General features: G+C 38.7%; 2 protein-coding genes across 5 annotated transcripts in view; one reads left to right on the top strand and one right to left on the bottom strand.

Moving 5' to 3' along the window:
- The first annotated feature begins 3,357 nt into the window (after positions 1 to 3,357).
- Positions 3,358 to 5,478, top strand: LOC7492924 (mitochondrial uncoupling protein 3). The gene is made up of 2 exons (XM_002316087.4): positions 3,358 to 3,826; positions 4,722 to 5,478. Exons 1-2 carry the CDS (start codon positions 3,449 to 3,451, stop codon positions 5,262 to 5,264), a joined length of 921 nt encoding a protein of 306 aa, XP_002316123.1. The 5' UTR covers positions 3,358 to 3,448; the 3' UTR covers positions 5,265 to 5,478.
- A 2,132-nt stretch (positions 5,479 to 7,610) lies between these two features.
- The window catches only part of LOC18102643 (phosphate transporter PHO1 homolog 3), a 59,623-nt gene continuing 54,934 nt past the window's right edge, over positions 7,611 to 12,299 (bottom strand). For 2 of the 4 annotated variants that reach the window (XM_052456523.1, XM_052456522.1), the window contains exon 12: positions 7,611 to 7,902. In XM_052456523.1, coding sequence (XP_052312483.1) covers positions 7,803 to 7,902 — 100 coding nt within the window. In that variant the 3' untranslated portion in view covers positions 7,611 to 7,802. Of the gene's footprint in view, positions 7,903 to 7,981; positions 8,119 to 8,226; positions 8,506 to 8,650; positions 8,801 to 8,887; positions 8,905 to 12,299 lie in introns of all 4 variants that reach the window. The other 2 variants (XM_052456525.1, XM_052456524.1) reach the window with 2 other exon arrangements.

Here is a 12,299-nt window from a genome sequence, read left to right as displayed (position 1 = left end):
TATATCTTGATTTTTGTGCTGGGCCTTTTAAAAATCCAATATGTTTTCCCGTTGTTGTTTACTTTAATTTTGATCCTTATTATTTTGTTTGATATTTATTTTATTTTTAATGTTTTTTAAATTTTTTTATTTTATTTTATTCCTAGATATTTATTTTATTATTATTTTATTTGATAGACGCTCTCAAACTTGACTCCTCTCCCTTCTCACAACTCCCTTTCTCTAGGTTTTTGTAAATAATGGAAGAATCAACTCCATCATTAGCAAGCAATCTAGAAAAATTCTAGACACACTCACCGATGATTAAATGGTATAGGGATCATCATTAGTAAGAAACTCTCTCTTGCTCGCGATTTCTTTCTCAAGTCACTAGACGTATCGTATACAGATATTGCTTTCTTTAACGGATCAGTTTAAGCACTTGCAATTTAATGTGTTTTTTTTTATTATTATTATTTGTGACAGGAAGCTTTTGAGAGAAATCTAGCGTTAAAATTTTGGTGGCATTTTGATTGTTGTAACAATGTAGGAGTTGACTATGAAGATGAGTTGCAGCAAGTTTTGTGTAGAGCACTTGAAGAGATTTCATTAGAAAAACAGTAGCAGGAGAAATGATTGTTACTTTTAGTTCGTGCTTTATTACTGGAAGGAAAACCTGACTCGGAAAACGAAAGAGAATATCTTTTTTCTTGCTGGTTTCTTCGGTTCTCATTGCTAATCTTCTTCTGCATTTTCTTGGCATGCGTGCCTCGGAATCAGTTTGCTTCTTGTTATTAGCTATTTATGCGTAACTAAAAATGTTTTGATGGTAAGGTTAACTTGTAGCGTTGTTTCCGTGATTTATAATGTTCTTAGAAACACCACACTGGTATGTTAAGGGAAGGCTGGAGGAGCTGAGTACAATAATGGATGGAATGTTTAATGGCAATGACGATGATTCTCGAGATAAAGATGACATGGATTTAGATGGGAAGGGGAAAATGTTACATGGGAATAGTGCGATGGATATTGATGCATGCTATCTTCAAGGGAAATTTGCAGAGAATAACAAATTGGTGAAGAATATTGGAGTGGTTGTACGTAAGTAGCGGTGAGAAAAACAAATCAAAAACTAATTAAATTGAGAAAACTAAAAAAAATAATTAAAAAAACTGAATAATAAAAAAAAACCGATTAGAATTTTAAAAAAATCAACTGGTTTGGTTTTATAAGCATGAAACCTAAAAAACCGAACCAAACCCGAACCCAAACTCAAACCGAGCCAAACCGGAAAAACCGAGCCAAACCGATTTGAACCGGGGTTTTTTTTCAAAATAACTGAGCCGAAACCGGTCGGTTTTAAAAAAAAAACTGGTTTTGCATATATTTTTTTTTTTATAAAAACCAAATCTAACAAAAAACGATCACCCTGATTATAAGTGACCTTGGAAGTCTTGGATTTACATCTATGACTGAATATGCATATGCTTCTGAAGGTGAGCAAGCACTTGATTTTCTATGCAATCAATGCTTGGCCAAAGTCATTGAATTCCACTGTGATTCTTGTTTTCTTTACCATATTATATCTGACAATTTTTATAATTTTTAATCTTGCGTGTGCACACACAAAGAAGAGCAACTTAATTTAAGTTAGTTTGCATCCTTTATCTTTTGAATTCCGTCTCACCTTTATTTGCATCTGCATATTTCCTTTTTGGATGGCAGGCTAAAGCACATGATCTGGCTGGTGATGATTACAGGGCTTCTGTTTTGGACTCCATTAAAGAGTGGATCAAGGTCATTTCCAGTGTTTATTAGCATTTCCATTTCTTCTTCCCCATAAAATTTCTGCATCATAGATGTTCACCTCTTGATTTGTTTATCGTCTGGAAATGTCATCCATGAGGTAAATTAAATTGGGAACTGCAATTGTCACGTTAATTGAGTGGCTGTAATATAAATGCTCTCTGAAACCGCATAATAGTCAATTTTTTGAAATTTCACAAAGTTACTGTTTTAATTTATAAACAAATAGATTTAGTAAAAGGAGGCCATTGTTGATTCTCCCTCCCTCACCCTCACCTTGTTGTGCACATAGATCAATGACCAATATATTAGTGTAGCATGATGAAAAGTCTTGGATTTCATTTGGATGGGGAGCATGCATCGGTGAAGTTTGATTTTGATTTTGAATGATTTTATGTATTTTTGTCTGGAAAACAAGTACTGACACCATATCAATGCACTTTTAGTTGCCTTACTTTCCTCTTCGCATCTAAAATTTGAATCCTGCTCCTCTTCTGATGCTACAAGTACTAGAGCAAGAAAGGTTTTATCCAAACCTCCTTGTGAGCAGCATGGTAAGTTTAGTGCATAAATGGACATTGCTAATGTTAATGTAAGATGCTATTAGGAAACTTCTGATCTTCCCTAATTACTTAATTACAAATTATAATAAATGTTCATTGCTAATGTTAATGTAAGATACCATTAGGAAATTTCACGTTATGCAAGGTGAGGCAGTTTTTAGGAGCTTTCCATCCATTGATTAACATGCTAGCGATCAATGTTGTTGTGATAAGATTGGATTTTTATTTTTTTTATTAACGTAGGTGTTTAGACTAACTTATATATATCTTGATTAATCTTACGGATCCTAAAGTTAACAATCATATAATTTTCTACTGAATTTGAAAGAACTCAAACTCATAACTATTAAAAAAAAAAAATTAAAATCTAATCCATTAAGCTAACTTTAAGTTAACTGTTCTTTGCATTTTCATTAACCTGATTATTGTGGCTTCCCCATCTACAAGTGGTGTGTTGCCTTGCGTGTCTTCATTTGAATGAAATAGGCGTCTAGTTGTGTGCTCCTCGTCCTTGTTATTGGCCCCAGCACCATTCCCCTATGGTTTCTGGTCCTGACCAGGATAATAAACAAAAAACATCAGGTCCAATTTCTGTATACTCATAATTTAAAATATCTGGATAACAAAAAATAAAATGTCAAGTAAACAACTTAAAGATAGAGAGAGTGAGAGAGTAATTTATAAATCATTCCTTTTAGTATTGTAAAAATGAATTAAACACTTCCTTTAGTTTTAAGAGTTAATTTATTTTAAGAAATGTTTTCTTTTTTCATCTATCTTTTCATATTATTTATTTATTTTATTTTTAAAACAAAAAACAAAATAAATTGAAAAAAACATGAAATAGATAAAGGAATTAATTAAACAGTTTTTAAGATTAAAAATATTATTAAATTTGTTTTGCAAAATTAGAGGAAGTAATTTATAATTTACTCTTAGAAATGAAAAATGCCCCCCCATTAAAGAAAAAAGAAAAAAGAAAAAAGAAAAAAGAAAAAAAAAATGAAGTCCTAGGCGACCGGTTTTGCTACATCTGCCCAAACATTGGACACCTTCTCCTTCTCGGCAAAATCCATCCATTCGTGTGCTCTCCGTCTCCCATGAACGGAAGCCATGGCCACCAGCAACCAAAAACCCACACAAAAATCCTCCTCACCTCACTGTCAGCCATGGTGGCCGAGATAGCCACTTTCCCGATAGACTTGACAAAGACCCGGCTCCAGCTCCATTCCTCCACTACTAAACCCACCAGCGCCTTCGTGGTGGCCTCCGAGATCATTCGCCAACAGGGTCCTCTCGGGTTCTACCAGGGCCTTTCTCCTGCCATTTTAAGACACCTATTCTACACTCCGATTCGAATTGTGGGCTATGAAAATTTGAGATATCTTGTGGTGGTTAACAATGAAGTTGGTGGCGGTGATCTTGTTTCTCTCTCCACCAAAGCTCTCCTTGGTGGACTTTCTGGGGTAATTGCTCAGGTAAGGACGAAAACCTCACTTCTCTGTCAAGTTTCCTTTCTTTCCTTTCCTTTCCTTTTGTTTTTTTTTTTAAAGGAGTTCCCTTAAAAGTTTAGATTTTTCAGTAATTGAGATATAAATGTGAGTGTAGTAATTCATAAAGAAGAAGATTAAAAGATGGGGTGTACTTGAATATGCTGAATTGATTAGAGGGGTGTATATAATCATTATTGCTCTTAGTGATTTCTTTCAGACCATGAAAGAAAGTGATCAAAAGTATAAACCAAAAGCTACAATTTTCAATTAGTTTTGAGCGTTAGAATTTTTTGCAATTAATTAGCAGATCAAACAAAAACTGAGAGCTTATGGAGCTAGCAAATGGTATAGTTAATGGATATCCTTGACAATTAGTTATTTATTTATTATAGCTAATTGTACCAATAGGTTTGATTTTTTTACATTTGTTTGGTATTCACAACGGTACTTGTGCTGCTCCAATGATTTCTAGTATTACAATCCAAACAGAAGAATTTCCATCCTTGCTGTCGAGATTAAGACAATCTCTCTCTTATGTTTGGAAAAATTGGTTTTGCTGTTCCACAGGTTCCTTGGTTGGTTATCAGTTGACAAAATTAGTTGAGGAAAGGCAACCATATTACCTTTCAGTTTGTCTCTGTAGAAATATAATTGTTTGTGTACAGTTTAACCCTTCTCAAAGATTCAACATTTCCAAGCATTGACTCAGAATTTTAAATCATTAGCATTGTGGAGAGATGCATATAGACTAGGATTATCTCAATTAATCTAGCACCCAGCTGTTTAATTCCTTAAGTTATACTAATTTAATGTGTAAACTTCTGCATACTGTTGGACAGTTTCCCGTCAGTTTTTTTTTATTTCACCATTAGTTTTACAGGTGGTGGCTAGCCCTGCTGATCTGGTTAAGGTGCGGATGCAAGCAGATGGTCGTATTGTGAACCAAGGTCTCCAACCTAGGTACTCGGGGCCTCTTGATGCTTTCAGCAAGATTATAAAGGCAGAAGGCTTTGGCGGACTGTGGAAAGGAGTTTTCCCGAACATCCAAAGAGCCTTTTTGGTGAACATGGGAGAATTAGCATGTTATGACCATGCAAAAAGATTTATCATCCAGAATCATATATCTGCTGATAATATCTATGCCCACACATTAGCATCCATCATGTCAGGACTTTCTGCAACTGCTTTGAGTTGCCCAGCTGATGTTGTGAAGACAAGAATGATGAATCAGGCAGCTAGCAAGGATGGCAAGGCTGTATATCAGAGCTCTTACGATTGTCTGGTGAAGACAGTTAGAATGGAGGGATTGAAAGCACTATGGAAGGGATTCTTTCCTACGTGGTCTAGACTTGGTCCATGGCAATTTGTTTTCTGGGTTACTTACGAGAAATTTCGACATGCTGCAGGGCTTTCTTCCTTCTGATAATTATTGATTATGAGGAGGACTCTGCAAAGCCCATTTTGGCCAACACTTGCAAGAAGTTTCAACAAGCTCCAGGCTGTCTTCCTTCCTATAATTCTTCTCATTGCATTCACTCTGCAAGCCACTTTGGCCAATTATTCTCCTTTAGTCTTAACTGCATTCACCAATTGGCACATTCAAACCCACCTTCACTTACTCATTTTGATGTTTATTAGTGATTTATTATAATTTAAATATGGAAGATAAAATTAAATAAAAACTCTCTTAACAATTAATTTGAAAAAAGAAAAAAAAAAAGGCTAAAAAAAGCCGTGTTGAGACCCAGATTATCTACCCTTTTTTTTAAAAAAAAAACATAAAAAACAAGTCATTTGTGTTTGTTTTAAATCAAATAGTGTGCCTAACATGACTCAAATATGTGATCATATATGGCTTTCCTACATGCTTTAACCAAGTGAGATAAGGCACCACTTTCTTTTAAAACGCGTAACTTCTTTTCTTTTTTTCTAGTTGAGAAAAAAATATGGCACCCCAAGTTTTAAACCCGCAACTTTATATTACTTTTATATGTTATTCAGTAAGTTACGACACGAAACTTATAATCAAATGATTAAAAAAATATATTAACATAGTTTTACTTTTTAGTTGGTAGTATAATATTTCCTTTCTCATTTCATAATTTATGATTAATTCTTATTACAATCTTAATGAATTATAATATAATATCCGAGTAACCAAGTTATTAAATTTGATTTGGAGTTAATCCAGTATAAGGCTTGAGATACAGGTTTCATGAATTGATTTTGATCGACTCAAATTAATGTATTTTTTTAAAAAATAATCAAATTCAAAATCATGTTATTTAAAAGTAATTTTTTAAAAAACTTAACAGGTTTTAATCGAATTAATTTTGGATCAACAAGATTTCAGATCCTTCCTAATTAACGCTAAAAGATAATCCCAGAGTCTATTCTTTTGTTTTGCTGAAACTAAACATGCAGTATTAATCTCTTGGATACAGATAGTAATAATAATCAACAAAGGCATATATAGTGAAGGTGAATCTGGAAGAGATGAGGGAAAGATGATGTTCGGAAAGCAGTTCAAGCAACAAAAGGTGGACTGGTGCTTACGTGGATTATAATGGTCTTAAAAAGAATACTGGGAGTGATCTTGCAGTACAAGCAAAGCAGGCACCCCTCAACACCTTTGAGATCCATACACCACAAATTAACTTTGCACAGACCCTTCAGACTTCAGTGGACTAAACCTGCAATCTACCAATCTCTCCAGTAAAGGAGATATTGAGGACCAAGTGATAGATGTTAACGCGTTGCCCCAAGGTGGCTGTAGAAAGTTTTACACGACTCAGTTCCTGAGGGAGTCTGCAGAAGGAGGCGAACTAGAGGTTAAGTTCTTTAAGAAACTTGATGAACAACTTAACAAGTTTAACACTTTTTACAAGGATAAGTTGGACGAGATGAAGCATGAAGCATCTTTGCTGAATAAACAAATGGATGCCTTTATTGCCTTGCGGATTAAGGTGGAGAGCCCTGGTTTTGACGACTCTTGTGCGAAGAAAAGTTGTGATACTGGTGTTGTTACCACAAACCCCTTGAAGAGCTGTAGCCCAAGCAGAACACACCTTCAGGTATGAGAACATAAAAAGGGTGATCTGTCAGCTGAGTTGCAAAGCATCAATATGGCCTTTTATATGTTGAATAAGAAGCAAGAAACCATGAAGAGATCAGAAAAATGGACCAAGAATGGTTGTAGCTCTTTTAAGTTGGTTACAAAGTAGAAGAAGCTATAAGCAAAGGATTTTTTTATTGGCCGAGTTTATGAAGTTTTTGATCTTCCTCACCCCGTAAATTCAAATCTGCAAGATATTTTGGTTTTAATTCTGCGAAGGACTATAGCTCTGTATTATATGCAATATTATTTTCAGGATTGGAGGATATGGATGTTGGACGCGGAGTTGAGACGAGTAACGATTTTCAGCCAGAGAAATCTACTTATGAACAGAGTGGTGATGCATCTCTCTGATCTCATCGCAGTTTCAATGGGTTCCTCCAATTAAGAAGTTCAGATTTCAAATTTTGCTCCAATATGCAGGAAGGGAGCATATGGAATCGACCATTGAGATGGATAGAAGAAATGATTATGACCAAGAAGAGTCTACTCATTGTCCGGAAGTATATGAAATTAATGCCACAAATTATGGTAATGCTCACCAAGAGAAGGACATCCTCATTCACAACAAATTCTACCCATGAAATATCTTAGAATCTTGAACTAGTTTTGATAAAAAGGACTAAAATATCATTTGGAGAAACATGGACGGCGTTGCTTTATAATTTTGGACTTGCTTAGAATTAAAATAGAAAGATAATAGTGCGATACAAAAATTTACAATCTAGATTCCTCTGTTGCCACTAGTTTTTTGTCTAAAAATCTTGCCTTTTCCATTGTCAAAAACATGTGCAATGGCTCTCATTTCTTTATTGCCTCCAGCTTTGTTAATTGTTGTGGCAAAGCTTAGTCATCGTGGTCATCATCTTCCACATTGTTGAAAGGTAAAGGCACAGACTTGAATGCTCGATATTTTCCAACGTTGTTCAAATGTTCATTTTCCAACCTGACAGTTCAACCAAAAAATTGAAGAGATTCTTGATAATTAAGGATCTTGAACTTCTCAAAACTAAAATTTTTGTTACCTAAAGAAATTCCACATGCCACGGCGAATGATCTCGAGGCTGGCCACAAGGGTAACCATTGTTTCTTCGTGCAAGGAAGTAACCCTGAAGTTCAATACTGTTTGCAGCCAAGCAAATCTCAGCAATATATTCAAGACCTGTAAATCAAATGAACGTTCCTTTTAGGAGTGATTTAGTTTTATGGGAAGTTAAGATTTATCAACTGTAGGTATTTTTTTTTTCTGGTTCCTCCTTTTGCTACTAACCATGGCTCCAAAATATACTGATTTGTGAGGGACAAGGAGTTTGTCTCTCAGCCATCTATTCTTAGAATGGCGCTGAAGAAGCCCCCAGTCAAAAACAAGATCCCAATATGTGCCAATGATTGCTGCAACGGATGAGAAAACCCATGCTATTGCTCTCCAACCATCCCCATTGTTAATGTTGTAAGCTGTCCTCAAACAAACGGCTACTATTGTCAAAAAATACTTCAATCCGTTGTATCCTTGCATCGGATCTTTCTCTTCAAACAAGCGCCGGAGGCACTGAAACAAAGAGGAAAACTTGTTGATATGTGATTTCAATTGGTGGTGATCGCTTCCACATTTCAATAAAAAGAAATCATGTTTGAAAGTTTCAAAAAGCTCGGCAGGTTAGACACACCGACAACTAGGCTAGCTACTTGCAAACCTGAAGAAGGCGAGACCAGTATGGAATCACAGCAACAATAAATGAGAAAGTTATGAAAACAGGACTTTCTTTGCAATTGTTCCGTCTGTGTTTATAGTCCCCCCAAGCGTAATAGCAAATGTAGAACTCCAGGCTTCTAAGGGATTGCACCTACATCAATACAGTGATGTTTTTTTTTATCACTTCTGAAATACAAGTTTTTGAACTGTTGAAGTACAGCCTAGGCTGATGACTAACCTGGCTAGTTAGTTGGTCTGCCAAGTGTTGGGGATTTCCGACCGGGGATGTACTGATAATTGCTCAAACGGAGGGTAAAGCACACTGACACACAATATTTAACGTGGTTCGGCAAAACCGCCTACATCCACGGGAGAGAGTCATTGTATTAGAGATAGAGAAAGGGTTACAATACATACATGTAGAGGAGGAGGATTACATCCACTCTACTCAACTCATCAACTTATCTTTGCTGCACTTGCAGCTGCTGCAATGGCAGCAAGGCTGCTGCCATTGCAGCCTCTCTTTCTCTCTTGATCTCTCTACTGCACTCACGTTCTCTCTCACCTTTTGCTCTCTCATAATGTCTCTATTTATAGGCATTTCATGGCAGCTGTTCTTGCTTTGTTGTCAACATTTGTGGCTGCCAAACTCCAGCTCATTCAACAATGGTGGCTGCCAACCTTTGACATCTTGGATGGGTGCACATGCAATGGCAACAACCCAACAATCACCCCCTTTGCCATTCATGTGGGGCAACTGTCCTCTTGCTTCTTCAGCACAGGCTTGCATCTTGCAGCTCTTCCAAGCTTACCATTCTGAGAGCGTCTTTGGCCAAGTTTGCAGGTACTTGCCAAACCTTTCAATCACCAGAGTCACCAAAGCACATCTTTTCTCACACAAAAGGATCACTACAACCAGATGGTCTGCCACATCACATCTGAAGAGTGTTAACGCTTGTCTCTGGGACACAACATTCCCCTTCGAGCGTATCAACCATGCTCGGTCCGGAATGAATCATCAAGCCTTACACCAAGGCTTACAACACCCCCTCAAACGGAATATTCCCAAGTGCGACAGTCATTATCTGAGTATCTCAATATGATCACGAGCTCACCACTCTTCCAAGAGTCTACTCATCCAGGAGTTGCGTCTGCCCTCTGTTCCATCCTAGGAACCACGCCTTACTTCTCCGTGAGTCTCTCGCTCTTAGTCGTAAGAGTCCAGGTAGCTCTCCACCTTTAACCATGGGGGCAGCCCATTAAAGGTTGATCCATATCTGTCTTCATACTCTGAGTATTACAATGCCATTACCGAGCTCACCACCTTGACAAGAGTCAACTCGTTCTCGGAACCTGCGCATGCCCTTCTGCTTCTTCATAGCAGCCGCGTCTTAATGCTCCACAAGTCATCCACTTATTGTCCAAGGCAAATGTCTTCTAGCTCATTGATCTTTAGCATGGGGGCAATATCCATGAAAGTCAATCCTGCATTTGTCTTCATACTCATCATAGCCACTTCATTGGCTATCCATCTGTCCACTCATATCCAGCCATCACATTGGCTCTGGGGTTGTTCTGAACTTGGGCTCCTATCGTGGCCCACACACCTTCTCCTTAGGTGTCTCCGCTCGTCGTTATGCGGCGGTCTAATCTTGGGCTCATATCATGGCCCTTACACACCTTCCATCTAAGGTGTCTTCGCCCGTTGTCATGGGGCGGTCGCATCCTCCTTCAGCTGAGATGCTTCAAAGTGGCTCCAAAATTCTCTACCGCCATGTGCATTATGGGAGAGATAACTGCCACTGATTACATAGAAAGAGAAACTTGCGGTATACTCCTCACAATCCTCCACCTCGATTTCTATGTTTGGAGCTTCTACGCCTTTCTGCTTGACAGCTCCACCTACACCAACTCTCTTTGGTGTCTTCGCCTTTAATCATAGACGGTCACCTTTTATCACAGGCGTTTGCACCCCCTCAATTAGGTGCCTCTACAACAGCTCTCTTTCCATGCTTGCATGCATTGAAAAGGTCTTCGCCTGTTGTCTTCATTAAGAGCATAAGAGACTTCCTGTTGTACAAACTTTAACAGTCTCTGCTCTGAGCTTCATCTGGGAACACTTCTTCTCCTTGCACCTGTTGTCTCATTACGGTACCTCGTTGGATCCTACAGGTACCTCTGCACAATCTCCGTGTGCCCTCGTGCAATTTTTGCTCTCCAGATTTCTCCCTATTCCTTGCTTATGTTTGACACCAGCTCATCCTGTCACAACACCTGTCCAAGTCAAAAATAGGGTGCCAATCTTTATCCCCTTGCTGTATTTCTCTTCCATTATCAGGGTCTTCATCAATTCTCCCTTCGAGAAATCACAGTCACCGAATCTAACTTCTTTGGAGAAATCACCACTTTATCATATCCTTGATCATTCGGAACCCAACTGTTCCCTTGTGCCGTCATCCTGCTAGTCTTCAACCATTTCATTACAAACTGCTATATATACGAAAATAGTACCGTATGGATAATCCTTCCACTAAGCAAGTTCCCAGGAAAGATTGGAGGGGTCACACTGGTCCCGCTTAAAACCCAATCTCCTAGACAGAACTTCTTAGGCCATATCTATCCATCGTACTGTCTTTCCGTATATACAACCATTTGCTAGCTTTGTTGCGGCTTTCCTTTACAAGTGATCTGGAATATACTGGTTTAATACATCATTTCTCAATATCTGGCGAGACTACCAGTTCTTAGATTCGTCAAGATTGGTCTTTGTCAATTTCCACTCAACACCTCTAATTGTCCACTTGATCGGGTGTCCAGAGTGTCCCAATTTTGCCTTCCTTCAAGGCAGTTAAAATTCTCCCCACTTAGCAGTTCAGCACATGTAATTGGGTAAACATGTGAACGTTCTTCCTCTTCATCTCCATCGACCACCATGATGACCTTCAGATGCCTCCTGATCGGGCAATCTCTTTTGTTAATTTACCACCGCCATTTTTGGTCTCAAATCTCAACGATCGGACCATACCATTGCATCCGGAACGATCAAATTAGCTGGAAACAAGTCTGAAATCGTCCAAATCGCACTTCAGACGGCTAAGATTTGATCAAAACAATTCTGGCCAGATCAACAGCCCAGATTCAATCTCAGAACCGGTTGCATGTAGACTCCGCTGCACAGAATCTTATCCCTCGGCTCGCGGCTCGGCTCGGCTCAGAAACGGCTCGGCTCAACTCGGCTTGGCTCCGCTCGGCTTGCGTCTGGTGACGTGGCAGGTGGGACCCGTATGCCGACGTGTCTGCTGACTGGACGCTTACGTGGCATGCTGACTGTGTATACTAGCGTCATCATGACGTCATGATGACGTCATCCTTTTCCGGGTCTGTCGCGTGGGTCGGGTCGTCTGGTATTCGGGTCGGGTCAGGTCATTCGGGTGAGGAAGACGCGTGTGACGCGTGGCGCGCGTCTGTGCGCGTGGCCAGCCACCCTGACGGCGCGTGACGGCGCGTGTGGACGTTTCCGACGTCCGATTTCGACGCGGTTTTCAACAGTGGCTTCGTCTTTTCCTCCTCTACACAGTGGTATGGTCAAAACATAATTTTGACAACTTTCATTTTTGAGCAAAATCAAACACCCCTTTAAACCATGTGCT

Source organism: Populus trichocarpa, chromosome 10 (assembly GCF_000002775.5).
Source record: "Populus trichocarpa isolate Nisqually-1 chromosome 10, P.trichocarpa_v4.1, whole genome shotgun sequence".
NCBI lineage: Eukaryota > Viridiplantae > Streptophyta > Magnoliopsida > Malpighiales > Salicaceae > Populus > Populus trichocarpa.
Note: the sequence above shows the minus strand (reverse complement) of the source record. Positions and strands in the feature narration are given on the sequence as shown.